Consider the following 15,369-nt stretch of genomic DNA (forward strand, 5'->3'; position numbering starts at 1 on the left):
TTGGGCGTGGGAAGTAGGCTCCACCACTTGCTGTGTCCTCCCCAGCACCCAACTCTGGCCTCGGCAGAGCTGCAGTCAGCACGGGTTGGGGGACAGTTATTGGCTGGGGAACAGTTTGGAGGTCCCTGACGGTGAGAAGTTACAAGGATAGGAGGCCTGAGAGTTTCCGAAGTCCTGGGCTTAGGGGGAAGTTCCTCCCAGGTCCTAAAGGTGAAGCCCCAGCCTCCATCCTCTTCCCGACTCCTAGAAACCTAGGTCCGGGTTTAAGCTGGAAGGTCCAGGAGTACAGGTTCCTGAAGGACTCCCATCTGTGGCTCCTTCCCTTCTTGGTCTGGCTGAGTGTCTTCTGGGGGAGAAATTAAAGGAGGAGGAGTGGGGCTGGGCCCAGCAGCACTTGAAGTGTCCTGGGCAGGAGGTTGGTCTTCATCCCGAGAGCCCAGGGCTGTACGGGTTTTGAAGCAGCTGGTGATGTCCTCTACACACCAATGAATAGGACCTAGTGGGGTGAGACAGCAGGGCCAGGGCCGCCAGAAGCTGCCTCCGAGTCCAAGAGAGGTGACTGTGCCCAAGAAGGCCAGTGACCCTGGCACTTGAGGGGAGAAGTGGATTCGGACTGGCTTGGCTGTGCCAGGAGGGTGGGAGCAGGGGAAGCAGAGGAGGGAGTGAGCGGTCAGGTTTGTATGTGGATGTTAGAAGCAAGGAACTGAGACAGAAGGTACTGCAAGAAAAGGAAATTGAGGGTGGAGATGTTCATCTTGGGGCATGCAAGGTGTGAGGAGGAGTCTGTATGACCCCCCAGGGAATGTGGACTTAGTGGTCCTAGGCTTGAAGGAGGCACTGGAGGAAAACCCTCTGGGGGGCCCTGTGTGCTGAGACCTGGTCACCGGGGAACAGCAATGCCACCAGCCTCTTCCCAGCTGCCTGTTCCCTCTCATAGTGCACTTCTGCCACAGGAAGTTCATCCCCTTGGCCATCCCCTGTATCCGCTAGTGAGTAAAGTAGCTTCAAAGAAGCTATTGCTTTTTTTCCATTAGCATGTTTTTTCAACTCTCACGCCTGTGGGTTTGCAAAACCATATAATGAATCATGTGCAAGACTAGATGTGCAGTTTCAGTATGCAGACCAGGAAGCTGCCAGGCCTGGCTGCATCACCCCTTCGTGCTCACACCTTGCTAACTTATGTTTTGTGACTGTTCTAGAAAAGAAAAGAGGGGTTCTCACCTCCAAATCATATTTTTACTGTCTCCCAAGCATATTTTGCCAGGTGCATTTATGATACTATGTTTTTGTACAGTTTAATTTTTTTTCTTTTCATTTTTGACAACTGAAATCCTTGGATATCACCCATAACCTATTTCCACATTTGCAAGTGTTTTCTGCTCAATTAAGATACAAGATTATTTTTACTGAGGTATGTACTTTAGTAGAATATGTAGGATTTATTGTTGAAATGTTATACATATCTACATTTTATTGAAACCAAGAAGAAAATCTTTTTTTCCTTCGGAAAGACACGGAACTATTATGAACAATAGTTGCATTTTTGCAAGGAGAACCCGGATCCTCAGCCAGTGTCCCCCTGACTGCTGAACAGAGCGCCAGGGCCCCATGCAGTGCTTGGGAGCTGTAGAACCTTGTTCCCTCGGCTTGGAAACGAGACTCACTTCTCAGACGTTCTAGGCAAACCAGGCCAACGACAACACGCCTTTGGGTAGGTCGGCCACTTTGACGTTACTGCTGAGCATCGGTGTGAACTTAAAGTTTTCCAGACTTCCCCAAGCATGTCAGTGCATCGGATGTTAGTAACACTTGGAATGATAAACTGACCAAGAGAAGAAGAACTGAAGAAAGAATATACAAAATTAAGTCAAAACAGGGCAATTAAAAAGAATCCATCCCACATCTCCTATTACAGCTTCGTTTATCGTGTTCTCTTTTAGAAAACAGCGAGTGTGGCATTTGATGTTCATGACATTGGAACTTGACTTGTGCCAAAACAAAGCAGAAAAAAACAGAATTATTTGCAAAGGCCCTCAGGAATACAAGATGCAACTGTGTAATGAAAGCAGACTTTTAAAATGATTCAATTTTTAAAAATGTGCTCTTTGAGTGGAAAAGTCCTAAATATTTTCTCTTTAAAGGAAAACATAATTACAGGAATAGTTGCCCATTCATGCTCAAGTATTCAAGTGAAACAAATAGACAAGCAAACAATAATTACACCACACGAATCTGTGGCTCTGGGAAGCTGGGAGGGGCAGATGGCCTTCCCTTCCCATCCCTGCGGGGACATCTTCATCTTGTGGGCCTTTGCAGAAAGGCAGCTGCATGCTTGTTGGCTGTTGTGACAGCAGTTAGGGAGTGACTGTGAGGGGACAGTAGGTCTCTGCCTGCAGCTGAAGGTGCTTGGGGCAGTCAGTCTTTGTGGGGGCCTGCAGAGTACAATGGGAAGGAGGTCCGTCCCACACAGTGAGAGAGGACATGAGCAGGTGACCGTGCTGTGTGCTAAGTGGGAGCACACTGATGGAACCTCAGGCTTAGATATTAGGGGCCAGGTTTCCCTGGGGACATGCTGAGCTGAAATCTGAAGGATCAGTATGTGCCTTACGCAGTGATTCTGTTCTCTTCCACTTATACCAGTGCCACTGTTCACTGTCAGTGACAGTCACCTGTCTTATGGATTAGTGTCAAGAGCCCTTTAAAGCGTTTGGGAATTGTCTGCCTTGTCTAGTCATCTGAGTGGAGTTTTCCTTACTTCTTGGAAGACTGTGAGGCCAGATATAAGTAATGACACTTCCCCTTGGGAGTCATAAAGGATGAATAGAGGATGCAACTTTAAATTGTATTTTATTAATTTTTACATAGGCTTTACCTATACATAGTATAACATTTAAAAGGTGTGAAAGGGTAAAAGTGAAGCTCCCTTCTACCCATTATCCTTCCCAGAAGCAATTGGTCCTAGCAGTTTCTTATGTAAGCTTCCAGAAATATCTTACGTTCACAGAAGCATGTACAAAACTCAGGGCATCTAACCTGCAGCCCCTGGGCCACGTGCAGCTCAGGATGGCTATGAACGCGGCCCCACACAAAACCATAAATTTACTTAAAATGTGATGAGATTTTTTTTTATGATTTCATGTCACAATGCATTTAATATGTGGCCCAAGGCAACTCTTCTTCCCATGTGGCCCAGAGATGCCAAAAGTTTGGCACACCTGATGTACCTGGTTGTCATATCTTTGCAGAGACAGTAGCACTTCACAAGCTGTTCTGCAGCCTGCTCCTTCACTTAAAGTGTATATCTTGGTTCTTTCCATAGTAGCACTGCTAGCTGTTGCATTTTTTTAATAGCCACATTGCACCCTTTTCTCTGGGTACTACTTCTTACACCGAGTCCCACACTGATGGGCCCCAGTCTTCTGCTATTACAGAGGGTACCACAGTATGATTCTTGTCCGTGTGTCCTTTTGCCCGTGTGTGACTATCTCTAGGATAAATTCCTAGACACCCGTTTAGTAAGCTATGTGTTTGCATATTTTAAATTTTGATGGATTTTTGCCAGATTGCTCTCTGTGACAATTGTACCAGTTTTGACTCTCAGCCGCAGTGTGCAAGAACGTCCACCCGTGGCCGTGCCAGAGGGCCGTGCAGATTTTCAGCCCTCGCTCACCCGAAGGGTTGTGAGCCACTACAGTTTACATGTCCATTTCTCTTCTTACGAGTGTACTGAGCAGGGTTCCCACATGTCCAGGCGCCTTCCGTGGTGGCTGCCATGTGAGATTTGGGCTCATGGTCACGGCGTTGTCTCTTCTTTGCTGCAGTAGAGAGATTCTTCACGAACTGCGATAGGAATGGCGCTGGTTTCCTGCTGCCATTGGGTCTTTTTACTTCGTTTGTGTTGTTCTTGCCATGCAGAAAATGTAAATTTGAGGAATTAAGTGTATTAATGTTTTCTGTCTTCTGGGTTTTGTGTTCTTCCTGAAGAAAGCCTTTTCTCCCATCATTCCTTGTAATACATACATAGCTACAATTTTCATATTTAAATATTCTCTCTACCTGGCTGTTATTTTGGCTTATGGTGTGAGGCAAAGATCCAACTTAAATTTCTTTACTTTGTATATCATTTATTGAATAAGCCCTCCTTTCCCTACCGACTTGTCATATACCAACAGGAGTAAGGATGTGTTTGCATGTCTGTGCGTTCAGGCCGTTTCCTTGGGAACGTGTCTTCTTTCTCCCTGGGGTCCACCTTCTGATCCACCATTTCATCCATCAGGAGCTCTCCTTCCTCCCAGCACTTGTATGGGTGTAGACGGTGCTGGAATAAAGAGCATGGGAATGTTTGGGGAAACTGGACCGAGAAGATAGCACTGGGAAAGGGGGAGCCTGCCATGCTGAGTGGTGGCTTCTCCTCCCAGCTCAAACCCCCCCCCTTGTGGGCTCTCACTTCCTGTGACCCCCATCAACCCTTGTCTCTGCCACTGGTGTGGTCACCCCACCCTCGGAATGATGATCGCTATTTCCGTGCATTTCTACCAGTTGTCAGTTTTGTTAGCGCCTGTAGTTCTTACCTGCGTGGCGGGACTGCTGGCTATGGCACCATTTGCTGCTATCCCTATCTTCCTCTTCCTGCGTTCCTCCCCCATGGGCCTGTCTGTTCTGTACGAGTCTGGGTGCTCACGTCTGCCCGTTCTAGTTGGCTTTGGCTGTTATAGTTCTCGCCTTTACTAGTATCTCCCTGTGCATTGAGATTCTACTTGTCTGGTTTTCAAATCACTGCTTTCTTTCAAATGTATGACCCATGTGCTTGTCTGGATCCCGAACACTTGCTGGCTGTGTTCCAGCACTCAATCAACGGAGTCCTTTTTAATTTTTGTGTCAGTGGAGTCCAGAGCACCACTGTCCAATGGGGCTGTAGTTAAACTATTTTTTTTAAATTTTACAGTTAAATTGGTCAAAGTAGATTGTTAAAAAAATCACCAAGAAAATCCCAAACAGCGTGTGAAATGGGATAAAAGGCATGCCTTTTCATGTAATCACACTTAATGGTACCCAGTTCACAACTGCCAACAGGAAGTGAAGGGTACCGATGCAAAGGATTCCCTACCATGCAAAGGATTCCCCACCATGCAAACCAAGAAGCCACGAGCTGCTTGTACTCAGCAGCAAGCGGACTTCCTCCTGGCCTGCTGCTATTTCCTGATAGCAATCTCGTTGTAGACCACGCGTTCCTGTAAGGCACAATGTGGTCCTGATTAACTGGTTGTGTTACATCCAAAGTGCAGAGGAGAAGCACCGGTCAGTCCACAGAGCGAGTTTGTAAACTCACTGTTAGGGTTTGCCTCGCTGATGGCAGTTTTATGTAACAACTGTGGGCCTTAGGGGCCCTGGGCTCTGTGTCAGCCCTCTGCCTTGTGTGTGTGGATGGGGGTGGGTGGTTTGAAGGGAGCATGGACAGACTCCGGGTCCTCAACAGATGCTAGAGATCCTTTCTCCCACATATGTTTTGAATCTGACTCCTTCACATCATTCTTTCTACCATAGATTTAGTTCAAGATCTACGTCATGCCTGGACTATATATCGCAGTAGCATATGTCTTCTATCCTTTCTGAAATACAGATCTGAGCAGGTGACTTTTCGTGCTTAGAAACCTTGAATGACTCCAACAGCCTCTTGATGCAGCCCAGCCTGATTTCCATTGCCTGTAGGATCTCTCACATTCGGGTCCTATATGTATCTTCCAGCTTTCTCCCCATCCCTCTTGTACCTGAACCCGACAGGAGTGTCACATGAACATACCAGGCTCTCCTGAGGCCCCTTCTTTCTTATTTGCTCCGCCCCTTGTCTAGCTTCCTCCTTTCTTCACTCGGTCGATTCTTTCACATCCTCTAAGACCCAAGTAGATAACATCTGTCCTGTAAGAGTCCTCTGACTTCTTCAGACAGAATAAATTCTAACATCGTCTTGGGTTCATATCCCACTATTTCAGCTCTCAGTCCTTTGAATTATTACATGTCTCTCCATTTGTTTCTAAATTGAGGCTCACAACCCTACAGTGGAACATGGCAGTGAACCTGGGTGCCATAAAGCCACAGGGTAAAGATGGTTCATCTTTCTGGACTGGCCGTTTTATTAAAAGATTTGGGGAAAATCTTTATTAAGACAAGCAGGGCTTTGCCTAGGAGAATCCATGTTCCCATGAATTGTAAAGATGTGTTTTGTTCTCACAGGGAGCACTTTGTGCTGTTCCCACACTCCTCATCTTCTGCCTAATGTGGGGCTTCTTCACTGTCAGGCCGCAGCCAGTTCTGCGCCTCTTGCATGCAATTCCCCAGCCTCCTTCCCACCCCTGTGTCCTGCACTCTTTGTCAAATAGCCGGGAAAACAAACTCATGAGCGTTTGTTTAACCTGTCCAAATCCTGTTTCTTCTTTTGGAAAGGGGAATTCGAGTAGATTTCTTTTTTAAATTAGACAATTCTCTCACCCTTGTTTATGTAAGGGATGCACATGGCAACATTGAGAGGTGGTATGATAATTCTGTTTGGAAGTGAGAACAGCGCTGTGTAACGTTAGAGTTAGGTGAGCTCTGTAACAAGCAAGTGCAAATATCATAGGTCAAAGCATGCAGACGGAATTGTTACGCCCACGGAGCTGGAGACATCACAGTTATGCTGTGTAAAGCGAGACGTGTGCCATCACCCCTGCTGTATCACATTCCCCAGCGGCCAGCTTCCCAATTGTCATTGGCTACAGTGGTCTCCGCACTGGCGTTAAATAAAGATTACACGGCAAAAAGAGGGAGGTGAGGGGAGACTTTTTCCTTCAGAAAATACAGTTATTCTCTTATGCTATTTCCCCATTCCTTACCTCAAATCACAGCCATCAGTGAGAAGCTTTACTTACGAAAGGGACCGAATTTGGAAGAAATTTGGTGTATAAATAGATACACACACACATAGACTGTTAGGTACCCACTCTTTCCATTTTTTTCATTCAGTAATCTGCATACAATACCAGTGCAAAACCATTGTAGCAGTGACAACGGGAAACCTGGCCACTGGGGCTGCATGCACACACTCACAAATATTACATATGCATGTGTTTCATTCAGCACGTATTTACTGAGCACTCACAATGTGCCAACCTTGTGCTTAGTGTGGGAATCCAACACTGACCAATTCCAACCCTCTCCCAGACTTTGTCCATCAGGATTACATTTAGTGGCAGGAGCAGAGGATAAACACACCATCAGCTTTGTATAGAGTTTCCACTGCAGCAAACATCTGAAGAGAAGGAAGCTTCCTAGAAGAGCTAGGGAGAGGGGAGCCTGACACGGGTGGTCCATCCCCACAAGGGACACCTCTGGTGAGACGCCTGGGAAACGTAGTCTCTGACAGGGGCAAACTGAGGTTCGCCTCTAGGTTCACCTTCTGGGAAGATGAGGGTCTGTGCGGGAGGGAAGGCAAAGAGGGAGATGAGAAAATAGAGTGAGTTCACATCTTTCTTTAAAATACGATCCCGAGATCTGAAAGGGTTGGGACAATGTGTTTGGAAGAAGCATGGTTTACAGAAGAGGTAAGTGTGCAGTGAAGGGGTGAGTTGGCTTGGAGTGGGGAGGAAGTGAGGAGATGGAAAGGATGGGCCTTAGTGCGGGCCAGTCAGGCTGGAAACCATGGAGCGCAGGAGGTGCTGGTGCAATCAGTACTTCTGGAAGCTGCCAGGAGAGTGGTTTAGTTGTGAAGCCAAGTGGGGTGGACCTGGAGCTGTGACAGGGGAGGACTGACCTCCTTCTGGCTGGAAGACTCACTTGGTCTTGGATGGGAGGGTGGAAAGTAAGAGGGAGCAGGCGAGAACTGCCATGTGCCCAGGGTCAGAGCCTGCAGAAGGGCCAGTGGACAGGCCAAAGTGTGTTGCCCGCCAAGCCCAGAGGAACGGCTCCATGCTTCACGCGTGAGCCAGCACAGGAACTCGAGTCGGCACGTGGGACCAGTCTCCCAGCCGCCGCGTGAGCCGGGCTGTGCCCTCCCGTGGCGGGGAGGCTCAGTTCTGCACTGAAGCAGTGTGCGACGGGCTGGAGAGAGAGCAAAAGGGAGCCTTCAGTCCACACTCTCGTTCTCCATGGCAGGTGTCTCCAGGGTTGTAGCAGTGGTGATGGAGAAAAGTTGCCTGTTTCTGGGGGTTTCCTCATTTCCTCCTGAGAGCTGGGACGTGGCCCTGAAAGTGTGAAGGAAGATTCTGACATTATCGTATTTCAGTTGGGCCTCACCCAGAGTTACCGCTTCTGTGAGCAATCTATCAGGTGACGCCACTTTCAAAGCCAGGTTGTGAGGATATCGCCACTCCATGATTATTTTTGACTCGAAGCCTTCATATTAAATCATCTATTTGTGAATTAAGTGATCATTTCAAATATCAGGTAACTTGTGAAATTAGTGTGGCTCCTGCTAATATGTAACCAGAGAGTATAATTTATTTTTTGTAAAATAAGGAGTGCTGAAGATTTGTTCCCTTCCCATATAAGGTTTTACTTAATTCAGACCTACCAAAGGAGTATATATTTTAAAACAGCTATTGTAGTATACTTGTCATACAAAGAACGCATCAGTTTTGACATAGTGTATTTTGCCATATAGAATGTGCACCCACTACTTTTGTCCCAAACTTGCAGGAAAGAAATCTTTCATTTTAATTTTTTAATTCAATTATTTATTTATTTATATTTAGCTACTTGTCCTTTGTATTATAAAGGAACTTTAGCACTTATTTTTGAACACATTTTGGTACAGTAAATTATGTAACAAATAATTACAAAACACAAGAATAGATACAAACTATTTCAGTTAGTCTCCAAAAAAATGAGCACCCTTTTTTCCCCCTCAAAAATTTGGGCAAAAAGTGCACATTATACACAGCAAAACACAGCATACACCAGTGAACATTACCACAATCAAGAGGATGTGCATATCCATCATCCCCAAGCATCTTCTCATGCTGTTTTCCATCATTACAGATTAGTTTGCATTTGTTAGAGTTTTGTGTAAATGTAACTGTGCATGTAAACGTGCTCTTGTAGAGGGATTGGCTTCTTCCAATGAGCATGGTTGTTTCGGGATTCATCCATTCTGTTGTAAGTTTCCATAGTTCATTCCTTTTTATTGCTGAGTAGTACTCCATTGTATCTGTATACTGTAATTTATCTGTTGTCTCATTGGTGGACATTTGAGTTGCTTCCAGTTTTGGGCAATGAACATTTGTGTACAAGTCTTTGTATGGAAATGTAATTCAGTTATCTTAAATAAATACCCACACATAAAATGACCAGGTTCTATTGTAGGTGCTTGTTTAGCTTTTAAAAAAATTGCCAAACCATCTTCCAAAATGCGGGGATATCAGAGTAATGCTGAGTTCATTAAAGGAGAGGAAATGTACTCCTTCCTCTTCAGCTTTCTGTAGGACATTGATCAACACTCTGTCTCTGGTCTGACACGCCCATTTAAAAGCCCAGATACATTCTAAATGCAAGTTCTCTGTCCCTCTCATCTGTCAAGAGGATAATAATAGAACATAGTCTAAGAGGTTTAGGGATTAAAAGAGCCATTTCATGTAAAATAATTGGCACACCGTATTGTCTCCACAAATGTTAACTCTTATTACCAACCATATTTCAGTGAAATCAAGTTTCTGTTCCAGATGTCCCAGAGAGAGTAGCTCTCACCAGATGGGATTTCTGGGGCAGATCCTGGAGCCTGGTCTGGCCAAGAATAAATCCTGTAGTTCTCACTCAGAGTATATCATCGTCTCCCTTACAAACTCTCTGGCCTCTCACCACCTGCAGTCTTCTGTGGCTTCACTCGGTTTCAGCTGCCTCAAGTATAATGTACATGACTTCAGCTGTCCAGGTGCATTCTGGGGTGGCGTGCAGTCCTGATGACCCAGCTGGTGGCCACATTGGGAAGGTTCACATCAAACTCCCAACCCACTCTAGTTTCTCAGGCTGGGAACTACAGCGACATATTCCAGATCTGGCCTTGGGGACTGCAGCTTAAGCCTTCCCCTGCCTCTACAGACTCTAGACTCCCCATGGTAATGCCTACTGTGGCCAAGAAAATGTTCCAAGAAAACTCACACATACCTCTCATTTAAATCTTATGGTCCTTCGTGAGTTGAGAATATTAATAAAAATCTAATGTAGAATCTTCATTTTATAAACAAGTAAACTGAGCCTCAGAGAAGGTAAATGAGTAGCACTCAGGTTTTCTCAGTCCAAACCCTGTGCTCATTTCCTTTACATCATAGCTGGTCCTCAGATGAGCCAAGAGAAACAGTGAAGCAACTTCCAGTCACTGTAGGTATTTTCCTGGAAAACTTAACATGAAAGATAAAAGTCTGTTAAAGATGCCTTTATGAGGAGAAGAATTTTACTATGCTAGTTTGAATTTTGGTGTTTGGGTTTTTTTAAGTTATGATTTGGGATACCCCCTTGGTATGGTTTGAATGCATTCTGGCATTGGTGTTACAGGTGAAGCCCATTTCCAGAAACAGGATTTATAATCAGGTTTTTTGCTTTCACATGTTGGGCTTATCTAGGTAGCAGGAGAACTAGGGAACTTTAATTTTTTAACATTATGTTTACAACCCTTTGTTTCCGGTATGACCAAAGCAGCTTATGTGCATCCAGGACAGACAAGCCTTTAGGAGCCCTTTACTTCTCTCTTCTTGCTGCAGGGATCTGTGTTAGGAGGCCCAAGAGAATGGATCTTGAATTGCTCCAGGCATTTGCTTTATTTTAGGAAAAGAAGAACCATTTCTCAGTGCTATGAGTTAGCAGTTCTTTCAGAACTGGAGTGATGGAGAAAAGAGCTTCCACGTGTTCTCAGTGCTGCGAGCAGGTGTGTTCGCTGGTGTGCACCTGCTGCGGAGCCTGCATGAGACCTGCCCTTGCCAGGTCAACACGGGCAGGGGTGGTCTGCACTGCCCTTTCCAGAGGCGCCCAGGGAGGAGTGACAGCATCTATCTGAGAAGACTGGACAGTTTTCACTTTCTCCAGTTCTAATATTCTTATGCTTTCAAACAAGCTCTAACATTCTCATGTTAAGTAAGGAAATGATGTTAATGTATGTATTTTTCTTATCTTCATGTACTAAGACCTCTAGAATAACATCAGATATAAGCAATGATGGGGTATTCTTATATCATTTCTAATATTAAAGCTGCTCTGAATGTTTCAGCCTTTAGAATATGCTTACCATAGAAAATTTCTTTACTAAATACCCATTTTCAGGTGAAGAAAGCTCTCTTCTATTTCTAAGCTTGATAAAAGTTTTTTTTTTAATAACAAATGGGTATTGGGTTTAAAGCTTTTTCTGCACCTGCCGAGGTAGTTGTGGCTTTTCTCTTACATTCTGTGAGTGTGGTAAATGACACTCACTGGTGTCCTCTCTTAAAATACCGTTGCATTCATTGGACAAGCCCACAGGGTTTGTTTCAGAGTTTTACAGTGGTTTTCCCAGCTGCAATCAGTATATAAATTTCTGTCCTCACACTATTTCCTGTCTGGGTTTTGTGTCATAGTAATATTAATCACATAAGTTGAGTTGGAGAGCTTTCCTTGGATTTGTTTTCTCAAGCTTTGTGTATAATTAAGATGAACTCCTTCCTGAGTGGTAGAATCACTTTAGGAAATCTGAGCCTAGAGGGACTTTTTGTTTTTGTTTGTTTCTTTTTCAGTGTGTGTGGCTACATCTCTGATTAATTGATTCTGCTTTAATGGTTAATAGGGCTATCCAAAATTTTTATTTCTTCCTGAGTCATATTTGATATTATATATTTTTATAAAATCATCCATTTTTGAAGTTTTAAAATGTCATAAAGTTTCTCTCACTTTCTCATCATTTTTTAATTTCTGCTATATCTATAATTTAATATTCCTGTCATTCTTGAATATTGCTTCTTTACATCTTTTTTCTTAAAAAATTTTGACAAAATTTGTCTGTTTATTAGTTTTTTCAAAAAAATTATAAGCCAGGTTCTTGTTTTATTGATTTTTAATAAATCTTTATTTTCCTATTTCATTAATTTTTGTTTCTATGTTTATTTCCTTCCTTTGTCTTATTCAAATTTATTCCATTGTTGCTTTTCAATTGTTGAGTTGACCACTCATTAATTTTCACTCTTCTTTTAAAATATAAACACTTAAGGCAATAAATTTCCTCATAATGCTACTTTAGAAGCATCCTACAAATCTTTGGTAGTTTTTTTCATTATAATACTTTTTGATTGTGTTCTAATTTTCTGTAGTTTTCTTGCTTGACCTGAGTTAATCAGAAGAGTTTAAAAATTTCCAATTATATGGATTTTTCACATTTATCTTCTTGTTACTTAATTTCAACTCAGTTGTGTTGTGGTTGGGAAAGTAGTCCGTATAAAACCAGTTCTTGGCATTCATTCATGAGTTTTGTGGCAAGAGTGATAGTCAGCTTTCGAACAGTCCCTGTGTATTTGAGAAGAATGTGTTTTCTCTAATTTGGGGCACCAGGGTATATATGGGCATCTGTAAGATAAAATTTATCAGATTAAATAAATCTTTTATATCTATAATACTTCCTATGAAACACTATTCAAGAAGTATGGGAAGCGTCTCTCCTCTCTGATTGTGATTTAGATTTGGCTACACGTAACAGAAAAATATGTATATAACATAGCCTAAACAAGGTAGAAATTATACAAGATAGTCTAGAATTCATTTATGTGAAAGATAAATACAATTCTGCCTATGCCTAAGTGTCCAGAGCGGATGTAGTAGCTCCATTCCTGGATTATGGGACTTGTTTATGGGACTCCCTCCCTGTAGCTATCAGGGATGGAGGTTCTTCCTTCTGCTTCTCCTACCACCTCTGACTAATAACCAGGAGTGACTCACCTTTTCTAGACAAAGTGGATGGGAGACTTATGGCAAAATGTGTATGATACAAGAGTTATACATTTTTTAATTTTATTTTTTCATTACAGTTTATGTTCAATATTATTCTGTATTAGTTTCAGGTGTACTGGATAGTAGTTAGATAATTATATATTTCATGAAGTGTGTACCTCAATATTTCTATTACCTACCTGGCACCATGTATAGTTATTATAATACTGTTGACTGTATAAAATACACTTTACTTTATATCCCCGTCAGTATTTTGTAACTACAGATTTGTGCTTCTTAACCCCTTCATCTTTTTCACCCAGTCCCCAGAACCCTCCCCTCTGTTGATCACCAGTGTATTCTCTGGATCTATGAGTCTGTTTCAATTTTGTTTGTTCGTTTATTTTGACCTTAGATTCCCTATCTAAGTGACATCATGTGGTATTTGTTGTTCTCTGAATGACTTAATTTTGCTTAGCATCCTACCTTCTAGGTCCATTCATGCTGTTGCAAATAGTAACATTTCATTCTTTTTACAGCTGAGTAATATTCCATTTTGTATATGAACCATCAATTTTTTTATCCACTCGTCTATTGATGGGCACTTAGGTTGCTCCATATCTTTGGTTTTGTAAATAATGCTGTATGTATGGGGGTACATACATTCTTTCAAATTAGTGTTTTGGGTTTCTTTGATTATATACCCAAAAGTGGAATTGTCATAAGGAAGTTCCATCTTTAATTTTTGTGAGGAAACTCTGTATACTTTTCCACAGTGGCTGCACCAGTCTACATTCTCACCAACAGTGCATGAGGGTTCCCCTTTCTCCACATCCCAGACAGCACTTGTTGATTTATCGATGATAGCCATTCTGACAGGTGTGAGTGAGGTCATATCTAATTGTAGTTTTAATTTTTGCATTTCTCTGATTAGTTGATTTACAAATATTTTCTCCCATTTTCTAGTTGTCTTTTTGTTGATGGTTTCCTTCGCTGTGCAGAATGCTTAGTACTTTATGTGCATTACACCTTTTTGTCCTCCCAGTGTTTGAAGCAGGTTACTTATCTCCATTTAGAGATGAAGGTCCTGAAACAGAAGAACTGAGACAATTAGTTATTTTCCCCAAGCACTACCTTTGTACCAGCAGACCCTCAATTCTAACCAAGGTCTAATTCATTCCTACTTCAGTAGTTTGAATCATAGGCCAACCGACTGAAACATTAACTCATTATATCTTTAGGTCATCACCGAGTGGTCTTCTCACATCATCCTTTAGGCAGCACCAAGAGTCGCTGGCAGCAGAGAGAGAGAGGCGGCGGCAGGAGCGAGAAGAAAGGCTGCAGAGAATAGAGCGGGAGGAAAGGAACAAATTCAGGTAAGAAGGATTTTCAAATTTTTTAAATAATTAACTGAAATGAAAGCACATTCATTTCACAGCTCTGTATGATTAATAATGATGTTATAGGATTAGGAAGTTTGCATTTTCTTTGGATTTTGTCTCTATTTTCAAGGAAGAGCGAGACACACCTGCAGTAGGATAGATCTGGTTGGTTACGGCCTTTCCCCCTCTCTAACCATATGGCAGGAAGCAGAGCCGACAAGTCAACTGCAATTAAGGATTTGTGTCTTCTGAGCCCTCCATGATCTAAAATGGTCTTCCCAGGTCTCTCTAAAGACGGAGAACCTAATTGTCTCAATGTAATTTGCCGTTCCCCCTAAAGTTACTCATGTTTTATTCATATTCTGTTGGATGCCTAAAAGAAATGCTTTCCTCACTTTCTGGTTTGCTTCTTGTTCCCTGTAGCAATCTTCAATATTTTCTTTAAAACAATAGTCTCTCCTCCTGTGTGGGAAAGAAAAGTCAGTGTGCTGAGTACTCCCCGCTCATCGTCCCCCAGTCTCCTGGTCTCTGCTCAGTTCCAGGAAAGTGTTCCTGCCTGTGGCCCACACCAGGTTCCATGTCTGAACCTGTCTGCCCCCACCGAGTCCAGTGTTGCTCTGCTTCTTTTTCAGCCAGTTCTCTTGCTCTCCCGTCCTCACCTGCATCCCCTCCCCTGCCCTGGGCTTCCTGCCGCGCAGCACTGCATGGAATGCAAAACACTGGCTAAGTCTTTTCTTACACATTTCATTCCTTCTGGTCATCCTTTCCTTCCTCTTTCTTTCCTCTTTCTTTCCCCGCCTTCCTATGTGCCTTCTCCTTATCTCTCCCTTCTTCATCTTCCCAGTCATCTTTCCTATAGTTTCTGCATTTTTGTCGTCTTTTCGTTTCTCTCCCCATTTCCATTTCCTGTTTCCCCAATTCATTTTCTTTGGCAAAATATATTCCCATCAATTACTTCCAGTTAAACCTACAAAGAATGTAAAGCATTGTCCATGATGATTTACAGATTCAATAACATTTTTTTTCAGCAGCCAGGAAGAGTAAGGATAATTGTAGAAATGATCAAAACATGAAC

At 43.0% G+C, this 15,369-nt stretch overlaps 1 protein-coding gene across 9 annotated transcripts in view; it reads left to right on the top strand.

The window, feature by feature from the left end:
- The window catches only part of FHOD3 (formin homology 2 domain containing 3), a 432,675-nt gene that overhangs the window by 326,340 nt on the left and 90,966 nt on the right, over positions 1 to 15,369 (top strand). For all 9 annotated transcript variants that reach the window (XM_045850095.1, XM_045850098.1, XM_045850099.1 and 6 more), the window contains one exon: positions 14,154 to 14,288. In XM_045850095.1, coding sequence (XP_045706051.1) covers positions 14,154 to 14,288 — 135 coding nt within the window. The remainder of the gene's footprint in view (positions 1 to 14,153; positions 14,289 to 15,369) is intronic.

The sequence above is a fragment of the Phyllostomus hastatus genome, unplaced genomic scaffold (genome assembly GCF_019186645.2).
Source record: "Phyllostomus hastatus isolate PE091 unplaced genomic scaffold, TTU_PhHast_1.1 phas_contig_80, whole genome shotgun sequence".
NCBI classification, from domain to species: domain Eukaryota; kingdom Metazoa; phylum Chordata; class Mammalia; order Chiroptera; family Phyllostomidae; genus Phyllostomus; species Phyllostomus hastatus.